Genomic DNA, 19930 nt, shown 5'->3' on the forward strand with positions numbered 1-19930 from the left:
TTTTGATTTTTGTGGCTTTGGCATTTTTTTTTTAATTCTAACATTAGCAAAAATGTCAATTTTCTCACTCTTCTCCTTTAATATTCAAATACTCAGAAGCTGTACTGACATATATGTTGCCACAGAAGCCCTCAAATTTGCTCATTTGAGAAACAGTCATGACAATGGGCACTGGTATTTCTAAAGTCTTGGGAGGTAATAGGATGAAGACAGTTCATCTTAGTTTATTACTTTTCAGAACATTATCTGAATGGGTATAAATGCACATAATACACTTGGTTCTTAATTCTGTAAGTTAATGAGAAATCAAAGTCACCTTGGTTCCTAACTCTCTTTTGAGGATCTTGGCACTGTCAGGAAGGGAATAACTGTTACACAGGATAAACCAGCTCTGCTGCCAAGCTGCAAGTAACAGAACACTTGCCACCTATGAGTCAGTCAGATATGGGCTCACTGCAAATTACTAAAAATAAAGATAAAAGTATGAGTCCTGCCATAGGAGTAATCAAGAAACTTCACAAATCCTATCTGGGTTTAAATACAGAGATGGAAATGAGCCCTGCTAAATGGCCCTGGGGGGGGGGGGTGGTCTGTAATTACTAAGGGAACCAAAAACTGAGGGCCAGCTCTGGCTTGTGTACCAATGTGAGCTATCTGCTTAAATATTTTTCACTAAAATCCAAATTCATACTTCATTTAATCAACAACTGAAAAAGCAGGACACAGGATCTTCTAATTTTATTAGCAACTACCAAGCTATGAAATACAAATCAATAACATTGAAGAAAGTTGCTTGAAACAGGTTATGTACAGCTGTGCTACACAGAAGCAAAAATCCTATCTTTAATCTCAAAGCCAACCCTGTGTGGAAGGATGACCTTAGGGGACAAAGGAGCACATAAGTTACAATAAACAAGTCTGATCCACCCAGAAAAGCAGTGAAATATAGTCACATGGGCACTAAAAATATGAAATCAGTTTTTAAAGATTCCCTTAATCATAAAGTTTTCAAATGAAAACAGGTTCCCCTCTTCTCCTGTAGGCCTTCCAGCTCACTACCCAAGAGACTTGAGTATTTCTATTAAGGCAGCTGGAAGCCCACCCTAGGCTTGAACAGCAACTTCTGCCCAATATGTGACCTGTCCTCCCTCTGCTATTAACATGCTATGGGCAAAAACAAAATTCTACAGTGCTGTTCTCTGGTAAAAAGGGGGAAACAGCACTCAAAATAAAGTAAAAGGCCACAGAGGGCTCCCTGAGAATCCAGTAGAACTAAGAGAGGCCTTCAACTTTTTTGAAATCCACTTTGCAACTGGATCCAGGTGGAACAGTGCCCTGCAGCAAGGAGTAGTGTACATGCCAAGGAAAGAGCCCAGCTTCCAAGAACCATTACCATGGCTTCCTGAGCCACTTTCTCTCTCTCCTACTTATGAGAGAGTGAGAAAACACACAGTGGCTTTGATTCTCAGCACAATCCCTCTGTACAGAGGGAAGTGTTTCCAAGTCTGGAACCACAACTGACGGCTGAGACACTTCATGAGGAGCTCTCCTCCACAGTCCAGCCATCTCCAGTGGCTCTCCTCACAATGCTTCATCTTCTCATTCTCCTGGGGAAGGATTGTGGGAGAAAACCTGGGATCTCTCTGTCAGGAAACAGGCACAACTGCCAGGAGCCAGGGTTCTGGCCTCAGTCTCCAGTTGTTAGTGTCTTAGTCTCAATAGAGAACTGGAAAGCAACAGAATTTGGTAGAGCAGGAAGAGAGCCCCAAGGAAGAGTGTCACGCTCAGTGATGGTTAATAGATGAAACGGAATTTCATGGAGATTCTTTGTTACAAGGAGAAACTACTCAGTCTCAACTTCCAGAACGTGGAGGTTGCCTGATTTAAGAGACCTATGTCTTCTTTTTTAGTTCTTCAAATCTCCGGGAAAGATCATCAAAGTCAATGTCTTCAGAAGCTGAGTTGCTGGCACCAGCAGATGAAGTTGGCAGTGTGTCTGGCACAGATGGTAACTCTGGCAGTACAAAGTTGTCATAGTTATCCATAGGTCTAGAAGGGGGCTTTGCAGAGGCTTCCTGCTTGGGTCCAGGTCCTAATTAAATTAAGGTAAGGAATACAATGTTACAAACACAAGAGCAACAGCTCAGATTCCCTTTAACAGAGGAAAAGTAAGATCAAAACACAGAAAAAAAACATTAGTTTAAAAAAACTAACATTTAATTCTAAAAGTCAATAAAATCCTCATAATTAACATTTACATTTTCTAATTATAGTTGAATTCTACCTGTTTTACTTTTCTTTAGTGAGAAAACCATTTAAGGGAAATCAAATTTGGTTCATGAGGCCAGGTCCACTGATCATTCATCTAATAGACTCCCTTTTCACAAAGCTCAGCTGCTATGACAAGCCCAAAGACTAGTATTAGTAGTATTGAACCAACTTCTGCTTCTGTAAGAACTACTTAAGATTTAGGAAGAAAAAATTTTTATAAGGAATGTTAACACCCATATTATTTCATATAAGAGTGTATTCTGTATTTTTTTTTAATATTTTTTAGGTGTAGATGGACATGACACAATGCCTTTATTTTTATGTGGTGCTGAGGATTGAACCCGGGTCCTGCCCGTGCTAGGCGAGCGCTCTAACACTGAGCCATAATCCCAGCCCATGTATTCTGTATTTCTGTTTTTCTACTTGTATACTATATTAAAATCACCCCCTTATCTGCCTACTGTATGATTATATTTATATCTTAAGTTGTAGAACAGGCAAAACATATCATAGTACCTCAGGAGCATGATTTTCTTTGGGAGGATGGATGGAGTTAATTGGAAAGGAACGTAAGGACTTACAAGAGGGGTGATGGAAACACTTTCTACTTTAATTGGGGTGGTGGATGGTACACACAAAAACATCAGACAACAAAGTCTATGTTTTCTAGTATAAGTTATACCTCAATATAATAAACATCTCTAAAACTATTCCAGGTTTCTGGTGACTTCTGCCCTTCTCTCTGCCCCCATATGTGGGATTGAACACATGCTAGGCAAGTTCTCTAACACAGAGCCCTTCATTTTCAGATAGGTCTTGCTAAATTACAGGCATGTGCCACCTCACCCAACTATATATTTTTTTGAGTCATAGTTAAAAAAACATGCCTGCTTAGTGAAAATTCACAGAGCTATACCTTGTGACTTGTGCCTGTTTTGCCCTCTCTAATGTCTCTTCAATACCACACTTAGATATGAAAAATTGTGCTCTATATGTGTAATAAGAATTTTAATGCATTCTGCTATCATATATAAATTTTAAAAATAACATAATAAAGAATTTGAGGTTAAATGAAAACTAGAAGACAAAAAAATTAGAATAAGTGGAAAGAATAATGATACCATTGACAGAAATAGGAAATAGGAGATTCTTTGGGACTGGGGAAAATCTTCATGCCAGCAGTCTCTGAGGGAGGAAGAATGAACAAACAGCAGAGGGGTTAACACTGAGCCTTTGAAGATTCTGATTCATACTCACCAATTATCTGTGCAGAAGAAATATTCTTATCAGCATTAATGTCATCAACCTGCAACACAAAGACTGTTACCACAGGCAGAGGAGCTATGGAACCCTGAAGAAAGTACCAATACTGGTTCCAGCCCGAGTTTTCCAAAAGCTCAGCTGCTTACCAAAAGCAACAGAACCTGCTCCAAAGAAACTGCCCCTCTACTTCCTACACTTTTCCAATCAGGTATACACCATGCTAAACTCTGAAGTCCCAAGACAAAAAAGAAAATTCTTACCATATCATGACCTCTTTTTTTCACTTTCTAGCGCTAAATCCCCAAATATACCGACAAGAACAAAGTCCTCAAATAATGATGATCTTCTACCTCATTCTTAGAAATAACTGTAATCCATGCTTCAACACATGCAAGACTGAAGCATGAGAAAAACTAAGACCCAAGGTAGAACATGCCAGCTAGAGATAAAAACCAATGGAAAGAACGTGCAAGCTCAGGAACACAGAGCGCCTCTAGATGAATAATTCACATAGCAAATGCCATTCCAATTTGTCTTCTCAGTGAAGTATCAGACAGACACAAGTTTCAAATGGTATATACTAAGAAAATGAAACTAATTCTGAAGCAAAGCTGTTACAACCTGCAGTTCTAGGCATCATAACCACATTAACTATTTATTCAAGTTTTAACTATGAAACTAAAATGTGAAATCAATGCTATAATCTGATTAAAAAAAAATCCTAGTCAGGCTGGGATTGTGGCTCAGTGGTAGAGTGCTTGCCTGGCATGTGAGGCACTGGATTTGATTCTCAGCACCACATAAAAAAGAAATAAACAAATAAATAAATAAAGGTAAAAAAAATAATTCTAGTTGCCAGGCATATGCCTGTAATCCCAGTGGCTTAGGAGGCTGAAGCAGGATGATAGTGGGTTCAAAGCCAGCTTCAGCAATTTGGTGAGGCCCTAACAACTCAGTAAGACCCTGTCTCCAAATAAAATACAAAAAAGGGATAGGGATATGGCTCAATAGCTAATCACCTCTGGGTTCAATCCCTGGTACCCGCTACTCCTAGCAAAAAAATCCTGGTTGTTATTTCTTTATACGAATGCTGAGAACAAAGTCCTTGGTGTTAGATTATTATAATACTAATCTAACACTAAGACTACAACAGCTTGATATGATTCTCTGACTAGGGCACTACAACTTCCTAAGAGAACTGTAGCTCCTTCCTGATTCCTGGCTTCCACCAATAAAGCATTCCCACCAATAATGCCACCACCACTGCTCCCCATCTCCAAGATAGTTTTAAAGCAACATGAATTCCAAAGCAGGAGCAATGCCAATATAGGAGAGTTGATCAAAACTTTGCCTTCCCTGTGGTCATTACTTTGTTCTCTCCATGCGATTCACTCTCCTGTTGCTTATAAAAGAGGCTCAGGCACTTACAGATTCATATGATGGGGGAGTTGCTGGTATCTGAGGTGGATTAATATTGGGAAAGGCCTGATAAGTCCCCACTGGCAAGCCATTGAAATCCGACTGCAAGAGGAGAAAGGCAACATCAGAGACAATGCCCTCAATTTTGGTAATTTTTGTGGTTTGTGTATGAGAAGGACAGAATACATATACATGTATGTATGTGTATACATATACATGTGTTTATGGATGCACTCAAATTGAATGAAAATATATAAGATCCCCTCCCTGAGAAAATGCTCAAAAAGACCACATGTGGTCAGAAAGATTCCAGCTTGCCAGGCATGGTGGCACATACCTATAATCCCAGCAGCCTGGGAGGCTGAGGCAGAAAAATCACGAGTTCAAAGCCAGCCTCAGCAAAAGCAAGGGGCTAAGCAACTCAGTGAGATCCTATCTCTAAATAAAATATAAAATAGGGCTGGAGATGTGGCTCAGTGGTCCAGTGCCCCTGAGTTCAATCCCCGATACCCCCGTCCCTGAAAAAACAGAAAGATTCAAGCTTTTTGCTATTCTTCAAATGTTTCAATGTCTGTCTACAAGGGAAAATTATAATTAGACTTCACTATTAATTACCTAATATCTTGTCTACAAGTGGAGGTTTTCTGCCTGGTAATAGTTGTTATTCATTTTTGGAAAAAGCTATTAGCACAACTGCAACTGGTCCCAAAGATACACAATAAGCCAACACGAAAAACATTTTTAAGCACTACATCTCTAGATTTTTTCACTTTGTTACCTATAGCCAAACCAAGACTTTCTCAGAATCTCAATATTGTTTCCACATTGAGACCATTAAGCCAATACCAAACATTCTAAGTGCTAAATGCTACTGACAACCAACAATTCTTGAGTGTATTTATAGATCTCATTTGTCATAAAGTTTATATCCACACTTTACAAGCATACTCACTGGTCCCTTAGGCAGTGGATATGAGAAGGGAGGATTTGGAGATGGCATGGGCATAGGCATAGGCATAGGCATAGGCATTGGCACTGTTCCATCAGTTCCACCAACAGGTGCTGTGAACCCACCACCACCTCCTCCTCTTCCAGGGCCACCTTTCTTCACATCATCTGTGAATCCAACATCAATGAGATCTGTTTCTACTCCAGGAGGAGCTTCTGCCTAAGAAAAAGAAACCCATATTATTTCCAAGGGTAGTTTTACCAGCTAACTGACATGTAGATCAGCATGAAGGAAGCTTACTACAGGGTGCTCTTGGGGTCAAAGCACCTATATGGAGCTCTGAAGCTGAGAGGAACCTGCAAAGGTGTGTCCATGAATGGAGGAATAAGCCCCTGGACTGATCAGTTATTGCATACAGGCTGCCCCCAGGAAAGACTCTTTGGGTAAGACTACTCTTTCCAGGGGAGGGCCATCTCTAAAGGGACACCTGGTGTGAGAGCTACCACTCATCAATACTCTTGAAAGGTGGGGAAATAAAGACTTCTATTGTATGTGGGAAGATGGAGATGGCCACCAAAGGTGGCAATCTAAATGATTATTTTCAATGAAAAATAATGTATTTTAAGTGGAAAAAAAAACAGAAAGAGACATTTTGCCAACAGACTGGTGAGGGGGAACTGGGTCACATTATCAGTGTGGAGGGAACACAGCGCCTACACCTACCTACAGACCTGAGCCTACCACTGAGGTTGGCCCAGCTGAATGATTATTTGCATGTTTACCCTCCTACACTGTAAGCCTTTCAGGACAAAGAACTTGTTTTTATACATCTTTGTATTCTCGGCTTTCTGTGAACTATCTGACACATGATGGGCACAATAAATGAACTATTCAGATCTTGGGTATTTCTTGCTGTCTCCAGGAGGAGTTTTCAATTCCTTCAAGTTCACTAAAAAGCCATTTTACATTTGTATCAAAGTTCCTACCTTTTCAAAGAGCTTTCAATGTCAGTCATCTAATCTGATCCTTAAGTACCTTGGGAGCTATGTAGGCATGCTATTAGGCCAAATGGCATCTAACAAAACAAAGGCTTAAACTCACACTAACCTAAGTTAATGCAAAGAACATACATACATATATATATATATATATATATATATATATATATATATATATATATATATTCCCCACCCCCCGCAAAGTCATATCTACAGACTCATTTTCACTGCAGTCTGGGATAAACTTACCATGACCACAGAGTCAGGTTCATAGGGTACATTGTAATTCTTGGCAATTTCAATAAGGTATCTCTCCACCAGGATTTTGGGTGGGGCTTCCACACTCAGTTTGTGCATTAGCTGTAAGTAGAAGACCCAGGGTTAAAAAGCATCTATATCAAACCAGCCTAATCCTAGTCTGTCACACTTAATTTCTCTCATTTTGTGGGTAATATTGAAAAAGAACCAATAAGTGATTTTTCCCCCCCAGAACCACCAGGCACACTACAGGACCCATGTCTTTCAATTTTTTGTTTATACACTAACCAAACACTGAAAAGTCTAACACTACTGCCTTCTACATTTCAACTCCTCCACCCTTCTCCCCATCTCGCTCCCTACCTTCACAACTTACAAGAGGCACAAGAATGGGGAAGAGAAGGGCAGATCAGGATCAACAGAGAGCATCATAATCAGGTGCTGGGCAGGAGGTCTATAGGTGTAGGCGCCGTGTTCCCTCAACACTGCCAGCCATATAGGCTTACTTCTCATACTCAGTATGAAATGTGCAGCCTCTACTAACTCAGCCATGCCGTGGAACTACAAGAGTTACTACAGGCAATAAGATAACTTGTTCCCACCACATACACACTGTTTCACATTTACCAAATATGTTCATTACCCTGTCATTCACAGTTCCAATCTGGTTGGTCCTACATAACTTGCCATATTCCTTGCTATATTTGGCACAGAGCTGATCAGCAACCTACAGAGAAAAAAGATGATTAAATAAAACCCCAAATCACTTCTATAAACTACTTCAAGCTTCCCTCTATCAACAGTAAACATGCTTCTAAACAAGATTTCCAAAAAACTGAGGTCTGTAATGGCTTAATGAGCACACACAAATTAGTTTATCCATCCATCCACCCATTCATCTATCCAATGAGCAGCAACCAAGTGCTAATACTATTATGATATGCACTATAAATACAGTCACGAACAAAGACAGATACTGTTCATACTTTTTATAGTCTTACAGTTAATAAAATAATTACACAAAGGTAAAGCTGCAGCTGTGGAAGTGCTACTGAGGGAAAGTACACTATGCTATCACCACATTCTAACAGGAGATTCAGATTCAATCAGAAAAGTCAGGTGAGGCTGCACAAAGACAGGATGTTTTACCAAGATTTAAAACCCAAAGTTAAGAAGGGAAGAAAGAATAGTTTAGGAAATGAAAAAAGCATGTGCAGAAGAATCCTCCTATTGATAAAACATGGCTAAAACTCAACACTGAAATAAAGCCAGTGAGCTTTTCCTGCTAAGCCCAAGTACAAGTAAGGTAAGAAATGAAGTGAGAGGGTTGGGGTTGTGGCTCAGTAGCAGAGCACTTGCCCAGCGTATGTGAGGCACTGGGTTCTATTCTCAGCACCACATATAAATAAATACAATGAAAAGGTCTGTTGACAACTAAAATATATATGTATATATAAAAAAAGAAAAAAGAAATCAATTGAGAAAGATGGGATTGTCTGGAATGCAGTCATATAAATCAAAATTATGCAGTTTTGGGCTGAGGTTGTAGCTCAGTGGCAGAGCGCTTGCCTAGCACATATGAGGCACTGCGTTTGATCCTCAGCACAACATAAAAATAAGTACAATGAAGTTATTTTTTAAAATGCAGTTTTGTTTCTATCACAGACATAACAGAAAGCTACTGGGAAGCTTTAAAGCTCTCATGCAGCTTTTAAACAAAACACTTAGGTTGTTCAGATTGAATGGTGAATTGACTTAAAAAAAGTAAAGTAGATATATGAAAAATATGTAAAAAACATGCTAGGCATGGTGGTGCATCCTGTAACACCAGCTACTCTAGAGGCAGAAGCAAGATCCTTAAATTCAAGGCCAGCATGGGCAACTTTACAAAAAGAAAAGTAGGGCAGTGGGAGGTGGGGGCAAGCTGGGCATGTAACTCTCTAGCATGTAGTAAAGGGTTCAATCCTCATTACAGAAAAAATAAATATCCTCCAGCCAGGGACAGTGGGCACACGTGTAATCCAAGGAATTTGAGAGGCTGAGGCAGAGAGATTGCTAAATTGCCTCAGCAATTTAGCAGAACCTGTCTCAAAATAAAATTAAAGGAAACAATAAAGGGCTGGGCATGAAGGTCAGAGGTAGAATGCTCCTGGGTTCAATCCCCAGTACCACCCATCCCCTCTCAAAAAAGCCTTAACTAAAAAGAGTAAATTTAAAAATATAATCAATATCCTTAGGCCAGGCATGGTGGCACACACCTTTTGTCTAGCAACTCGAGAATCTAAAGCAGGCCGGGCACAGTGACGCATGCCTGTAATCCCAGCGGCTAGGGAGGCTGAGGCACTAAGCAACTCAGTAAGACCCTGTCTCTAAATACAAAATAAGGCTGGGGAATGTGGTTCAGTGGTTAAGTGTCCCTGAGTTTGATCTTCAGTACCAAAAAAGAACTAAAGGAGGAGGATCACAATATGAGGACTGTCTCTATAACTTAGACTCTGTCTCAAAAAATAAAAAAGGGATGGGGGTGGTAGAGGGCCCCTGGGTTCAATCCCCAGTACTAACGGAGGGGGAGGGGTACAGAAAATATGTATTTTTAAATTTATCCTTAAAGAGTTAGAAGACATTGTAGCCATGAAACAAAACAAAGAAGATTACAAAAATATTCTGAGAATTAAAAATAAAATAAAAATATATAGAAAAATAAAAACACTAAGCAACTCAGTGATCTTAACATATAGGTTGGGTGATAAGATTGAGATAATATCCTAGGAAATAAAACAAAAAGGCAAAAGTGCAGAGAAACAGAAAACAACTCAATTAAATTTGTACCTAGCAATGAGTACTTTTCCACATTTTGATAACAATTTTTAGGTTAATATCTGTCTCTTCCACTAGACTCTAAGCTACAAGAGTATAGCTGGTAGGCTGGGAACATAGCTCAGTGGTAGAGTGCTTGCCCAGCATAAGACAAAGACCCTGGGTTTAATCCCCAGCAACACATAAACACATGCGCGCACGCACACGTATGACTATTGTCATATTTTGTTCACATTATTCCCAGTGCTCATCTAGCTCATAATATCTGTGAACTTATGTCAATTTTATTTTAACTTTACTGGTTTACAGGCATACAAGAACTTTTCTGGAGGTTGGGGGTGTAGTTCAGTGATAAAGCACTGGCATGCCCGAAGCCCTGGGTTCAATCCCCAGCACAGAAAAAAGAAAACACACACAAACTTTGTTCTATTTGTATAAGATTAAATGACATTATAACAAAAATAAGACAAAACTGGAGGTATATAGAATTATGCTCCTAAAAAAATTACTCAAGGGGCTGGGGTTGTGGCTCAGCAGTAGAGTGCTCGCCTAGCACGTATGAGACGCTGGGTTAAATCCTCAGCACCACATAAAGATAAATAAATAAAATAAAGATATTATGTCCAACTACAACTAAAATATATATTTAAAAAATTACTCAAATTTACAAGACAATGTTCTACCCTGTGACATAGGCCTGAAAAAGAGGACAAATTTACAAAGCCTGTTTCAAAAGAAGCAAGGATAAAAAAAATGCCTGTTCAAATAAGCAAGAGTGCCTTAAGTGACTTCTGTTAACCAACCTTTCTCTCTCCCTTTTTTGTAATACTGGGGATTAAACCCAGGACCTTGCACATTACGAGGCATGTATTCTACCATTGATTTACACCCCTGGCTCTTCTTTCTCTTTTTTCAAAAATTTAAGTTGCCCAGGCTAAGTTGCCCAGGCTGGCCTCAAACTTGCAATTCTCCTGCCTCAGACCCCTGAGTAGCTGGGATTACTGGCATGCTAACCAAAATTTCTAACAATATGAAAAACTACAGAAAACACAAACTGGTTGTACTCACAATTTTCAACTCAGCCACTTCTGACTGGAGTCGAGGAGCAGCCCAGATCAGTGTAGACACAGATTCGGCCAGACCAGAATCTAGCTCCCTAATCAAGAACAAAATTAATATGACTTAGTGTTTTTTAAGAGCAACAAAATCTTAGCCTTTATAGGATACATCTGTTAAGTATCCAAGGCTATCTCATGAACCTCACTGAATTATCATAATAATAACTTGATTTCTGGCCATTTCATTACTTGTTTTACTTTTGGGGAAACTCTTAATCAATGTCACAAAGTCAGGAAATGGCTGAGCCAAAACTCAAACCTCTCAGTTTCAGAATCTTTATTTTACAAGTTACCTAAATTGAAATCACACTTCAAGTGAATGATAGGATAGGAAAAAGATCCTTGGAAAATAAAATAGCCCACAAGCACCAGCCCATTCAATGTACATGTAGAAAGAGATCATTATTACTTATTCTTAAATTCTAGACTTGATTTAGTCTTTGAATGGAAGAATCTTACTTCATAGACTGGATGAGGCCAAACCGAGCCAGCAGCAGGTCACAGTACAGCTCCAGGATCTCCATGGCCTCTACGAGGTAGTCTTCCCGAATAATGTGCTCCACACGAATACGAGCTCTCTCATCTTTCCCAGCAGCCAGATAGTCAGCAATCTCCTTCCTTGCTTTCTGGGCCAGTTCCGCTAAGGCACAAATCCCACTGCAGTCACACAACAGTAGTGCACTGGGAACTGGGCTGTAAGCAGACTTTTACCCCAACAGAGAGAACTGGGTGTTTCTATTACATCCTAGTTCACACTCCCTTAGCAAATCTAATCCTACCTCATCTACTTCTACCTTAACTCCTCTTGAATTTGCTACTGTGTACATAAGAATACAGCACAGCCCGATATTTCCAACTCAGGAGTCATGTTACCCATTCCATTCCCAGAGAGTACAGCTGTCCCTCAGTATCCTAAGAAAACTGATTTCAAGACACCACATGGATACCAAAATCCAAGGATGCTCAAGTTCATTATATAAAATGGTATAATATTTGCATATAAATAACCTATACACATTCTCCTATACATTTTAAATTATCTGTAGATTATTTATAATCCCTAATACAATGTAAATGCTATGTTAATAATGGCTATAATGTATTGTTTAGGGAATAATGACAAGAAAAAAGGTCTATACATGTTTGATACAGATATAATTTTTTCCTCTGAAAAATTCTGATCTGTACTTGGTTGAATCCAGATGTAGGATCCACAGAAATGGAAACCATGAACATGAAGGGTCAACTGTACATCCCTCCCCTGCAACAAAGTGATTCAGTCTAACTAGTCACAAAAGGCAGAGATACAGCTAAAGCTTAAAAGATGAGACACCTGAGATTTCACAGTACTGGCCTGAAAGATCCAGTACACCTGGAGATGTATTTTGGGAAAGTAAAATAAGGCAATCATTCACTACTTACTTTTTTTTTTCTCCAATAGTTTAAGACGATTTATGACTAATCTCAAATTGACTCGTAAACGCTCAGCTTTAAATCCGGAGCCCAGCATGCTGTACTGTTCCTCCTGTAAAAAGAAGCATAGCAGTGACTATTTTGAGTCAAAATTAGTTCTGGAACTAACACTACTGAAGGGGAATATCTGACACACTAAACTAGAGTTTCTTTTTCCTTTTGGTTTTACAGATTAAACCCAGGGCTTCACATGTGCCAAGCATATGCTTTACCACTGAACTACATCTTGAGCCCCCAGGGTGTTTTTCTAATACAGGAAATGACATAATCGAAATGATATTTTTTATACATTACTTTGGCTGTTATATAGAAAACTGATTAAAAGAGGATAATATTGAGCACAGGGGTATCATGAAAAGGCTAATACGATAGTCCAGCAAGAAATAATATAGCTTAGAACCAAGCAGTTAGCAGTGGTAGTAACAGAAGCAATTGGATTTGAAATCTATTTTAAGGGCAGACCTGAAAAAAACAATTTTTATTTTGAGACAGGGTCTCACTAAATTGCCCAGGCTGGCCTCTCAAAAAGCTGGGTTTACAGGTGTGGCCAGCCTTTAACATTTTTTTTTAAGTTTATTTTTTAGTTGTAGTTGGACACAATATCTTTGTTTTATTCATTTTTACATGGTGCTAAGGCTCGAACCCAGGGCCTCAGACATGCTAAGCAAGCACTTTACTGCTGAGCCATAACCCCAGCCCCAACCTTTAACATTTTTGATTAATCTGCTTTAGTCTCACTGGAAGACTTCAACTACTTCTTAGGTGCCAGTGTCACTCCCACACTGCCTAGCACAGTGTTCTTGCACAAAGCTGTTACTCATTTATAATGTTAGTATGTTAATTACTTGAAAATTTAAATTTAACATTCTCTTTTAATTCTACTAATTTATATTATCTAATTTGCTTATTTTAGATTTAAGGAAAGAAAAAGAATTTGCTAAACTATTTTGGTAAGTATTGCAGATTTTCAACTCCTTTTTTTTTTTGAGAGAGAGAAAGAGAATTTTTTTAATATTTATTTTTCAGTTTTCGGTGGACACAACATCTTTATTTTTTTAATGTGGTGCTGAGGATCGAACCCAGAGCCCTGTGCATGCCAAGCAAGTGCGTTACCACTTGAGCCACATCCCCAGCCCATCAACTCCTTTTTAATAGATCCTTATTCTACAAAGAATCTAATAACTAAAAACAACGACACTAAGCCACAAAAGAAATGACTAAGGGTATGTTCTAAATTATTATCAGTATATGATATAAATCATTAGACTTAAAACTAGTTTAATACAAGACTGACAAGTTTAGTTCAGATTCTGAATTATGTTTCTAAAACTAACATAAACTTTGTATCTTGTATGAAAATATTAATTTAGGGATAATAACCTAAAAGTTAATATTCAGGTAAACAGTATTTACATATGTGTGTATATAAACCCACAAATATAGAAGCAAATATTTGTTCATGTGAATACATTACATACATACCACATACTAATATTGTCCAATATGTTACCAAAAGCTTGGTCCTTGTCCCTGATACCAATTCAATATTGAGGACACAGTTTTGACAAAAAGGAAAAAAAAAAATTTATTGCTTTGCTAGCAAAGACGCTGCACAGGGGACTCCTGTCCCAGAGGCTGTTATTTTGCCCATCAAAGGGAGCACGGGACTTTTAAAGAGGTGATTCCAAGACTGTATTCCACGTGTTCTCGGTTGGAGTTGTGATTCACTTGTTAGCTTAGAAGATAATCATTTTGAGATCTTCTGGTACCATCCCCACAGTCTGAATTACTTCATTCCTGTAGTGGAAGTGTGCTCAAGGACAGATAATTCTGCCTAGGATGGGGAAGGTAATTCTGTTTCCCCTGAGATTAGGAAAGGGAAGAAATTAGAAAGGAGCAGGAAGAGAGGAAGAAAAAGAAACATATCCATTTTTAAAAATAAGTCACAGTGGCAGAGCAGCAAGGGCTATATTCAGAACATAAAGTGGACCACTGTTACAGATACCCAATTAAGATTTTTTTTCTATGTCTTGTCTCACCCACTAGAGTAGTTGGGATCACAGGCACTCACCACCATGTCCAGTTTATTTAAAATTCTTTTGTGATTCTAAGATCACTGTGGCCTCAGTATCTTCACTGTTATGCATTCACTGACCTTTTTGTTTTGGTTTTGTTCCAGGGTTTGAACCCAAGGGCATTTAACCACTGAGCCACATCCCCAGCCCTTTTTATTGAGTGGTGGTCTATAGGTACTGACTGCTAGACCCCTTCAAAATGATACATTTAAATGAGAGCTGATCCCAGCTTCAAGAAATTCACAATCTAATGATGTTTACTATGAGAAAAGTAAACAACTATAGATAAACCTAAAAAAGTATTATGAGGAGCTGGGGTTGTGGTTCAGTGATAGAGAACTTGCCTAGCACATGTGAGGCACTGGATTCTGTCCTTAGCACCACATATTAATAAAGGTATTGTGTACAACTTAAAAAAAATTTTTTAAAAAGTATATGACCTCATGATTGCAATCCCATTTTTCAGTTTTTATCTTACTTCTGTATTGAAATATATCCCCAGATCATTTTTTAAGGCATTTTACTAATAATTTTTGTTTGTTCTTTTTAGATATATATGATGGCGGAGTGTATTCTGACACATTATAGACACATGGAATATAACTTATTCTAATTAGACTCCCATTCTTGCAGTTGTACATGATCTGGAGTTTCACTGGTCATGTATTCATATATGAACATAGGAAAGTTATATCTGATTCATTCCACTGTATTTCTTATTCCCACCCATCTTCCCTTCCCTTCATTCCCCTTAGTCCAATCCAACGAACTTCTATACTTCTCTCCCCCTTCCTTATTGTATGTCAGCATCCACATACCAGAGAGAACATCTGGCCTTTAGTTTGGGGGGATGGCTCATTTCACTTAGTATGACAGCTTCCAGTTCCATTAATTTACAAGCACACACCATAATTTCATTCTTCTTTATGGCTAAGTAATATTCCATTGAGTATATATACCATGTTTTCATGGTTTCACAGCTTAGCTATTGTGAATTGAGCTGCTATAAGCACTGATGTGGCAGCGTCACTATAATATACCTACTTAAGTCCTTTGGGTATATAGCGAGGAAGGGATAACCGGTTAACATTTTTTTTTTTTGAAACAAGGTCTCACCAAATTGCTTAATTAATCAATCTCTCCATTCTGAATAAGGGGGAAGTATAAAACCTTGCATGGATTGAGTTCTTTGAATCTGATGATTTTTAAAGAGGAAAGGAGAGAATGTTACAGTTCAGAACTACTGCCCAAAATAGTGGAACTGCCCAGAGACGAGATTTTGAAAGCTCTATTAAAAATAGCTAAAAATAAGCTGGGCACTGTGGTGCATGCTTGTAATTCTCAGGGGCTCAGCTGAGGCAGGAGGATCATAAGTTCAAAGCCAGCCTCAGTAACTTAGTGCGTCCCTGTCTCTAAATAAGGGCTGGGGATGTGGTTCAGCGGCTGAGTGCCCCTAAATTCAATCCTCAGTACCAAACAACAACAAAAAAGCTAAAAAATAGCCTAATAAACAAAAGGGCCGGGTTTAGTGTCCCATGCCAGTAATCCTAACTACTTGAGAGGCTGAGACAGAAGGATTCCAAGTTCAAAGCCAGACTTGGCAACTAAGCATGACCCTATCTCAAAACAAAAAAGGGCTGAAGATGTAGCTCAATGATAAAGCACCACTGGGTTCAATAACTAATGCCACAAAAACAAGCAAACTAACAAATATTTGAGACCAGCTTTAGGGCTTGCAGTGCCAAGAGTATGAAAGGGTAAGAAGACAGCAGTCTCAGAAGTGACTAAGAGAGACATTTTGCATATACACAAAAACTTCTATATTTGAAATGTATCATTTTATTTATTCTGAATACTTTTCTTATAAACTATATGATGTAAACAGACTTAGGGTTGACCACTGTATTGCAGTTAATGAAGATACGACACAATGGCACAAACATACACAAAAATCTGCTCTAGAATGCATTTTCAAGATAATATAATTCAATTTCCTTAAAAAGCATTTCATGTGGGGCTGGGATTGTGGCTCAGCGGTAGAACGCTCGCCTAGCACGGGCAGGACCTGGTTTCCATCCTCAGCACCACATAAAAATAAAGGCATTGTGTTGTGTCCATCTACACCTTAAAAATAAATATTAAAAAAAAAAAAAAAGGATTTCATGAGGCTAAGGTTGTGGCTCAGCAATAGAGCACTCGCCTAGCATGTATGAAGCCCTGGGTTCATGGGTTCAATCCTCCGCACATAAAAATGAATAAATAATAAAGGTATTGTGTCCAATAACAACTAAAAACATAACAAATAATAAAGCATTTCATGTTCAGATTGCCAGGAATTTTACTGTATTTTCACACTACAAACTGTAATTAAATCTTTATTGACCAAACGAATCACGATTAAAACATCAATAAAATAAAGCAACTACCACACCTTCAGCAGCATATGTAATTCCCAAGTATTGGCTTCATAATTCAGATACCATCAAAGTTTTCTGGCAGCAGTCATTAATACTGGAATGCACATACATTACAAAATCTTGTTTCTCAATAAAATATAAACACACTGTAGAAAATTCATTGGGTTAAAAAAAAAAAAGAAAGAAAATTCATTGGGTATACTTTTACCAAAAATATTTCTTAAGGCATACTTTAACAAAGTCGTACTCATGAACTATGAGCACTAACAAATCCTTTTTATCACTTGCAATCAGATGTTACAGAAACTATTTTAATGGCTGCCTAATACCCCACAGCATGACAACTTTCTTACAAATTCTCCAACCTTTCCACGTTTATATCATATCAATAATGCTGAAATAAGCATTCATATGCATTTCACTTTTCCTGTATTTGAAATGAATCAGACCATACCTTGTTTTCTAGTTTTACTTTTAAATCAGAATACGCTACATGTTATGTGGAACTTGATTGTAATTATTGTAAAAGAATGAGAGCTTAAGTAGACTAGAGAGGCTGAGGGGATGCTTTACTCAGCTTTTTCACTGATGTGACTAAAAGATCTGACAAGAAAAATTTTAAGGAGGAAATGTTTATTTGGGGTGGGGGTGGGCTCCCGGATTCAGAGGTCTCGTCCACAGACAGCTGATTCCCTTGCTCTGGGCTGCAAATGAGGCAGAAAATAATGGTGGAAGGGTGTGGAGGAGGAAAAGGAAAGCAGCTCACAACATGAAAACCAGGAAGCAGAGAGACTCTCATTCAACAGAGACAAAATAGATACCCCAAAGCACCCCCTCCATGAACCCCCTCTAGTCACACCCCACCAACCTTCAGTTACTACCAATTAAACCTGTCAGGGGATTAATTCACTGATTGGGCTAAGGCTCTCATAACCTAATCATTTCTCCTCTAAACCTCCCATTGTCTCACACATAAGCTTTTGGGGACACCTCACAAACAAACCATAACAGGGGGTACAGCTAAGTGGTAGAGGGACTGCTTACCTAACATGTTCGAGGCCCTGGGTTCTACTCCCCAGCACCGCACACCCCCCAAAAAAAATTTTTTTAAAAAGGAAAATTAGCCTAGAGTTGAGGATTCTCAATCTTTCAGAAGCCACAGGCCCCAAACGCGACTTGAAAGTTTACAAGCACAGAGAGGGAAAGTGGCCCTCTTCTGCTATTATTCTACTGTCCTAATTATTAAACTGACACTATGATCGCGATCGTCGTTCAAGATTTTGTTGGCGAGTTTCAGAGAATCACCCCAGCAACCCAGAAGAGGAGAGCCTGGCACAAAGAGCAGAAGGGCAGGCACAGGGCCGCAGGCTCTTCACAAGGGCTCTCACCAGAGGGGTCTGCGAAACGGGACAGCGAGAAAAAAGGTAATTCTCTCCGGCTAAAGAGGGCGCCCTGAGCGAGTCTCCGAGGGTCGCCAAAAAGCCCAGACCGCGGCGCTGCCGCCCCAGAAACGAGATGCCTCGGGGCAGGGAAGAGGAAGGGAAAGTTTGGCGGCTCTGGCGTCCAGGGCGGCGGTCTCCTATCAGCTGGCAGCCCTGCGGTGCTCCCACCCCGGCCGGGGCCCGCCTCCCGCGCCGCGGCCCCTCGCCCGACCTCCGGCCTGACCCCCGCCTCCGAGACCCTTCCCTTTCTCCTCTGCCATCCCGTGGCCATTCGGAACCGAAGGTCTAATAGCGACTAATAGGGACTATTAAGTTCAAGGCGTTCAATCTAAAAGACAAAGACCCCCTAACGCTGAGGATGCTACACTCACCTGGTCGAATCCAGGCGTGAAAACAGTAGAGACCGACTTCGCAAACGTCGCCCAGCATCCAAAATGGCGGCTCCCTCGGCCTCAGCACAGCAAGCTCGGGCGGAGGGATCCACGGGCCCAGAAAGCCACGCCCCCTCTCCAGGGATTGGCTGCGCGCCGGCCGCTGCCTGGACCCACACGCCGAGGACTTCCACCCTCGGATCCCTTCGGAGCGGGCGCGGCGGGGACTACTTCCCGCGGCGGAGTCCCTGATCGTGACGTGTCACTCGTGACGCCAACTGAGTCACCTGCTGGGGGGGCGCGCCCTGGGTTTTGCCCTGGGCGCGGTGAGGTAGGCGGTGGCAGGTAGTCCTCCAACTCGGTGCTGGTTATTCTTATCCGGGGTTGTTTCAGCCCCTGGAAAAACCTGCTGAAGAACTCCCGGAGTTCCTCGTTGAGATTTGCTCGCAGCCTTGGCTCGTCTCTCCTTTCGTCCTCAGCGGGTTTCCTCTGCGCCTCGGTTTTTGTCCCCTGGTGAAGGGGCGGGCGGGTTTCGACCCGGGTCTGAAAGATCCCTCTCTCCATCTCTCGGTTATCCATCTGCCAACGCTAGATCTTTGACCATTTTTAAAAATATTTTTTTATTTGTAGATAGACACAATACCTTTATTTATTTTTGTGGGGTGCTGAGGTTGAACCCAGGGCCTCACACGTGCTAGGCAAGCGCTCTGCCACTGAGCCCCAGCCCCTCTTCTCCCATTTTTAAAGCCAAATCTGATCAACCAGGCTCTTTCTGGTCTCCGTCTTGACTAATGCTTCCTCAGCACCATGTTCTCTTATTTTTCTCTGTATTCAGAGGAACCGTTTTCGTTTGGTTTTGTTTTTAACTTGAAAAATATTTCTCAGCTTAGTGTTAGAAGGGAATTCCCGGGCTCAGAATTTCCAGGTGGGAATCCTGCCCCCTGCTGTAAGGCGCTGCATCTATGGAGACCAAAATTGTGCTTAATGTCCTGGGGCGGTCATAGGACAAGTACTGAGCTATGTGTTACCTTAAGAAGTTTACTTGAATTTAGAAATTTT

General features: G+C 40.1%; 1 protein-coding gene across 6 annotated transcripts; it reads right to left on the bottom strand.

Annotated features, from left to right (window-relative positions):
• Positions 1 to 723: 723 nt before the first annotated feature.
• Positions 724 to 19025, bottom strand: Ist1 (IST1 factor associated with ESCRT-III). 6 transcript variants are annotated; one of them, XM_078032620.1, is made up of 11 exons: positions 18872 to 18969; positions 14049 to 14429; positions 12516 to 12618; positions 11553 to 11733; positions 11044 to 11131; positions 7802 to 7885; positions 7150 to 7260; positions 5906 to 6121; positions 4963 to 5055; positions 3529 to 3577; positions 724 to 2092 (listed from the first exon to the last, which is right to left on the bottom strand). In XM_078032620.1, exons 3-11 carry the CDS (start codon positions 12601 to 12603, stop codon positions 1893 to 1895), a joined length of 1110 nt encoding a protein of 369 aa, XP_077888746.1. In that variant the 5' UTR covers positions 12604 to 12618; positions 14049 to 14429; positions 18872 to 18969; the 3' UTR covers positions 724 to 1892. The 6 variants fall into 6 exon arrangements, with proteins under 6 accessions (XP_077888746.1, XP_040135080.2, XP_077888747.1 ...); XM_040279146.2 differs by lacking the exon at positions 14049 to 14429 and adding an exon at positions 17073 to 17204 and having other exon boundaries at positions 18872 to 18952; XM_078032621.1 differs by lacking the exon at positions 18872 to 18969 and adding an exon at positions 17073 to 17190.
• Between the last annotated feature and the right edge of the window lie 905 nt (positions 19026 to 19930).

The sequence above is a fragment of the Ictidomys tridecemlineatus genome, chromosome 15 (assembly GCF_052094955.1).
Source record: "Ictidomys tridecemlineatus isolate mIctTri1 chromosome 15, mIctTri1.hap1, whole genome shotgun sequence".
NCBI lineage: Eukaryota > Metazoa > Chordata > Mammalia > Rodentia > Sciuridae > Ictidomys > Ictidomys tridecemlineatus.

What these genes read in the sequence shown, in the direction of transcription:
- Ist1 (XM_040279146.2), bottom strand. An exon ending in GGCCTCATCCAGTCTATGAA is followed by an intron (nt 11,132 to 11,552) that starts GTAAGATTCTTC and finishes GTTCTTGATTAG; the next exon opens with GGAGCTAGATTCTGGTCTGG. An exon ending in ATCCACTGCCTAAGGGACCA is followed by an intron (nt 5,056 to 5,905) that starts GTGAGTATGCTT and finishes CTCCTCTTGCAG; the next exon opens with TCGGATTTCAATGGCTTGCC.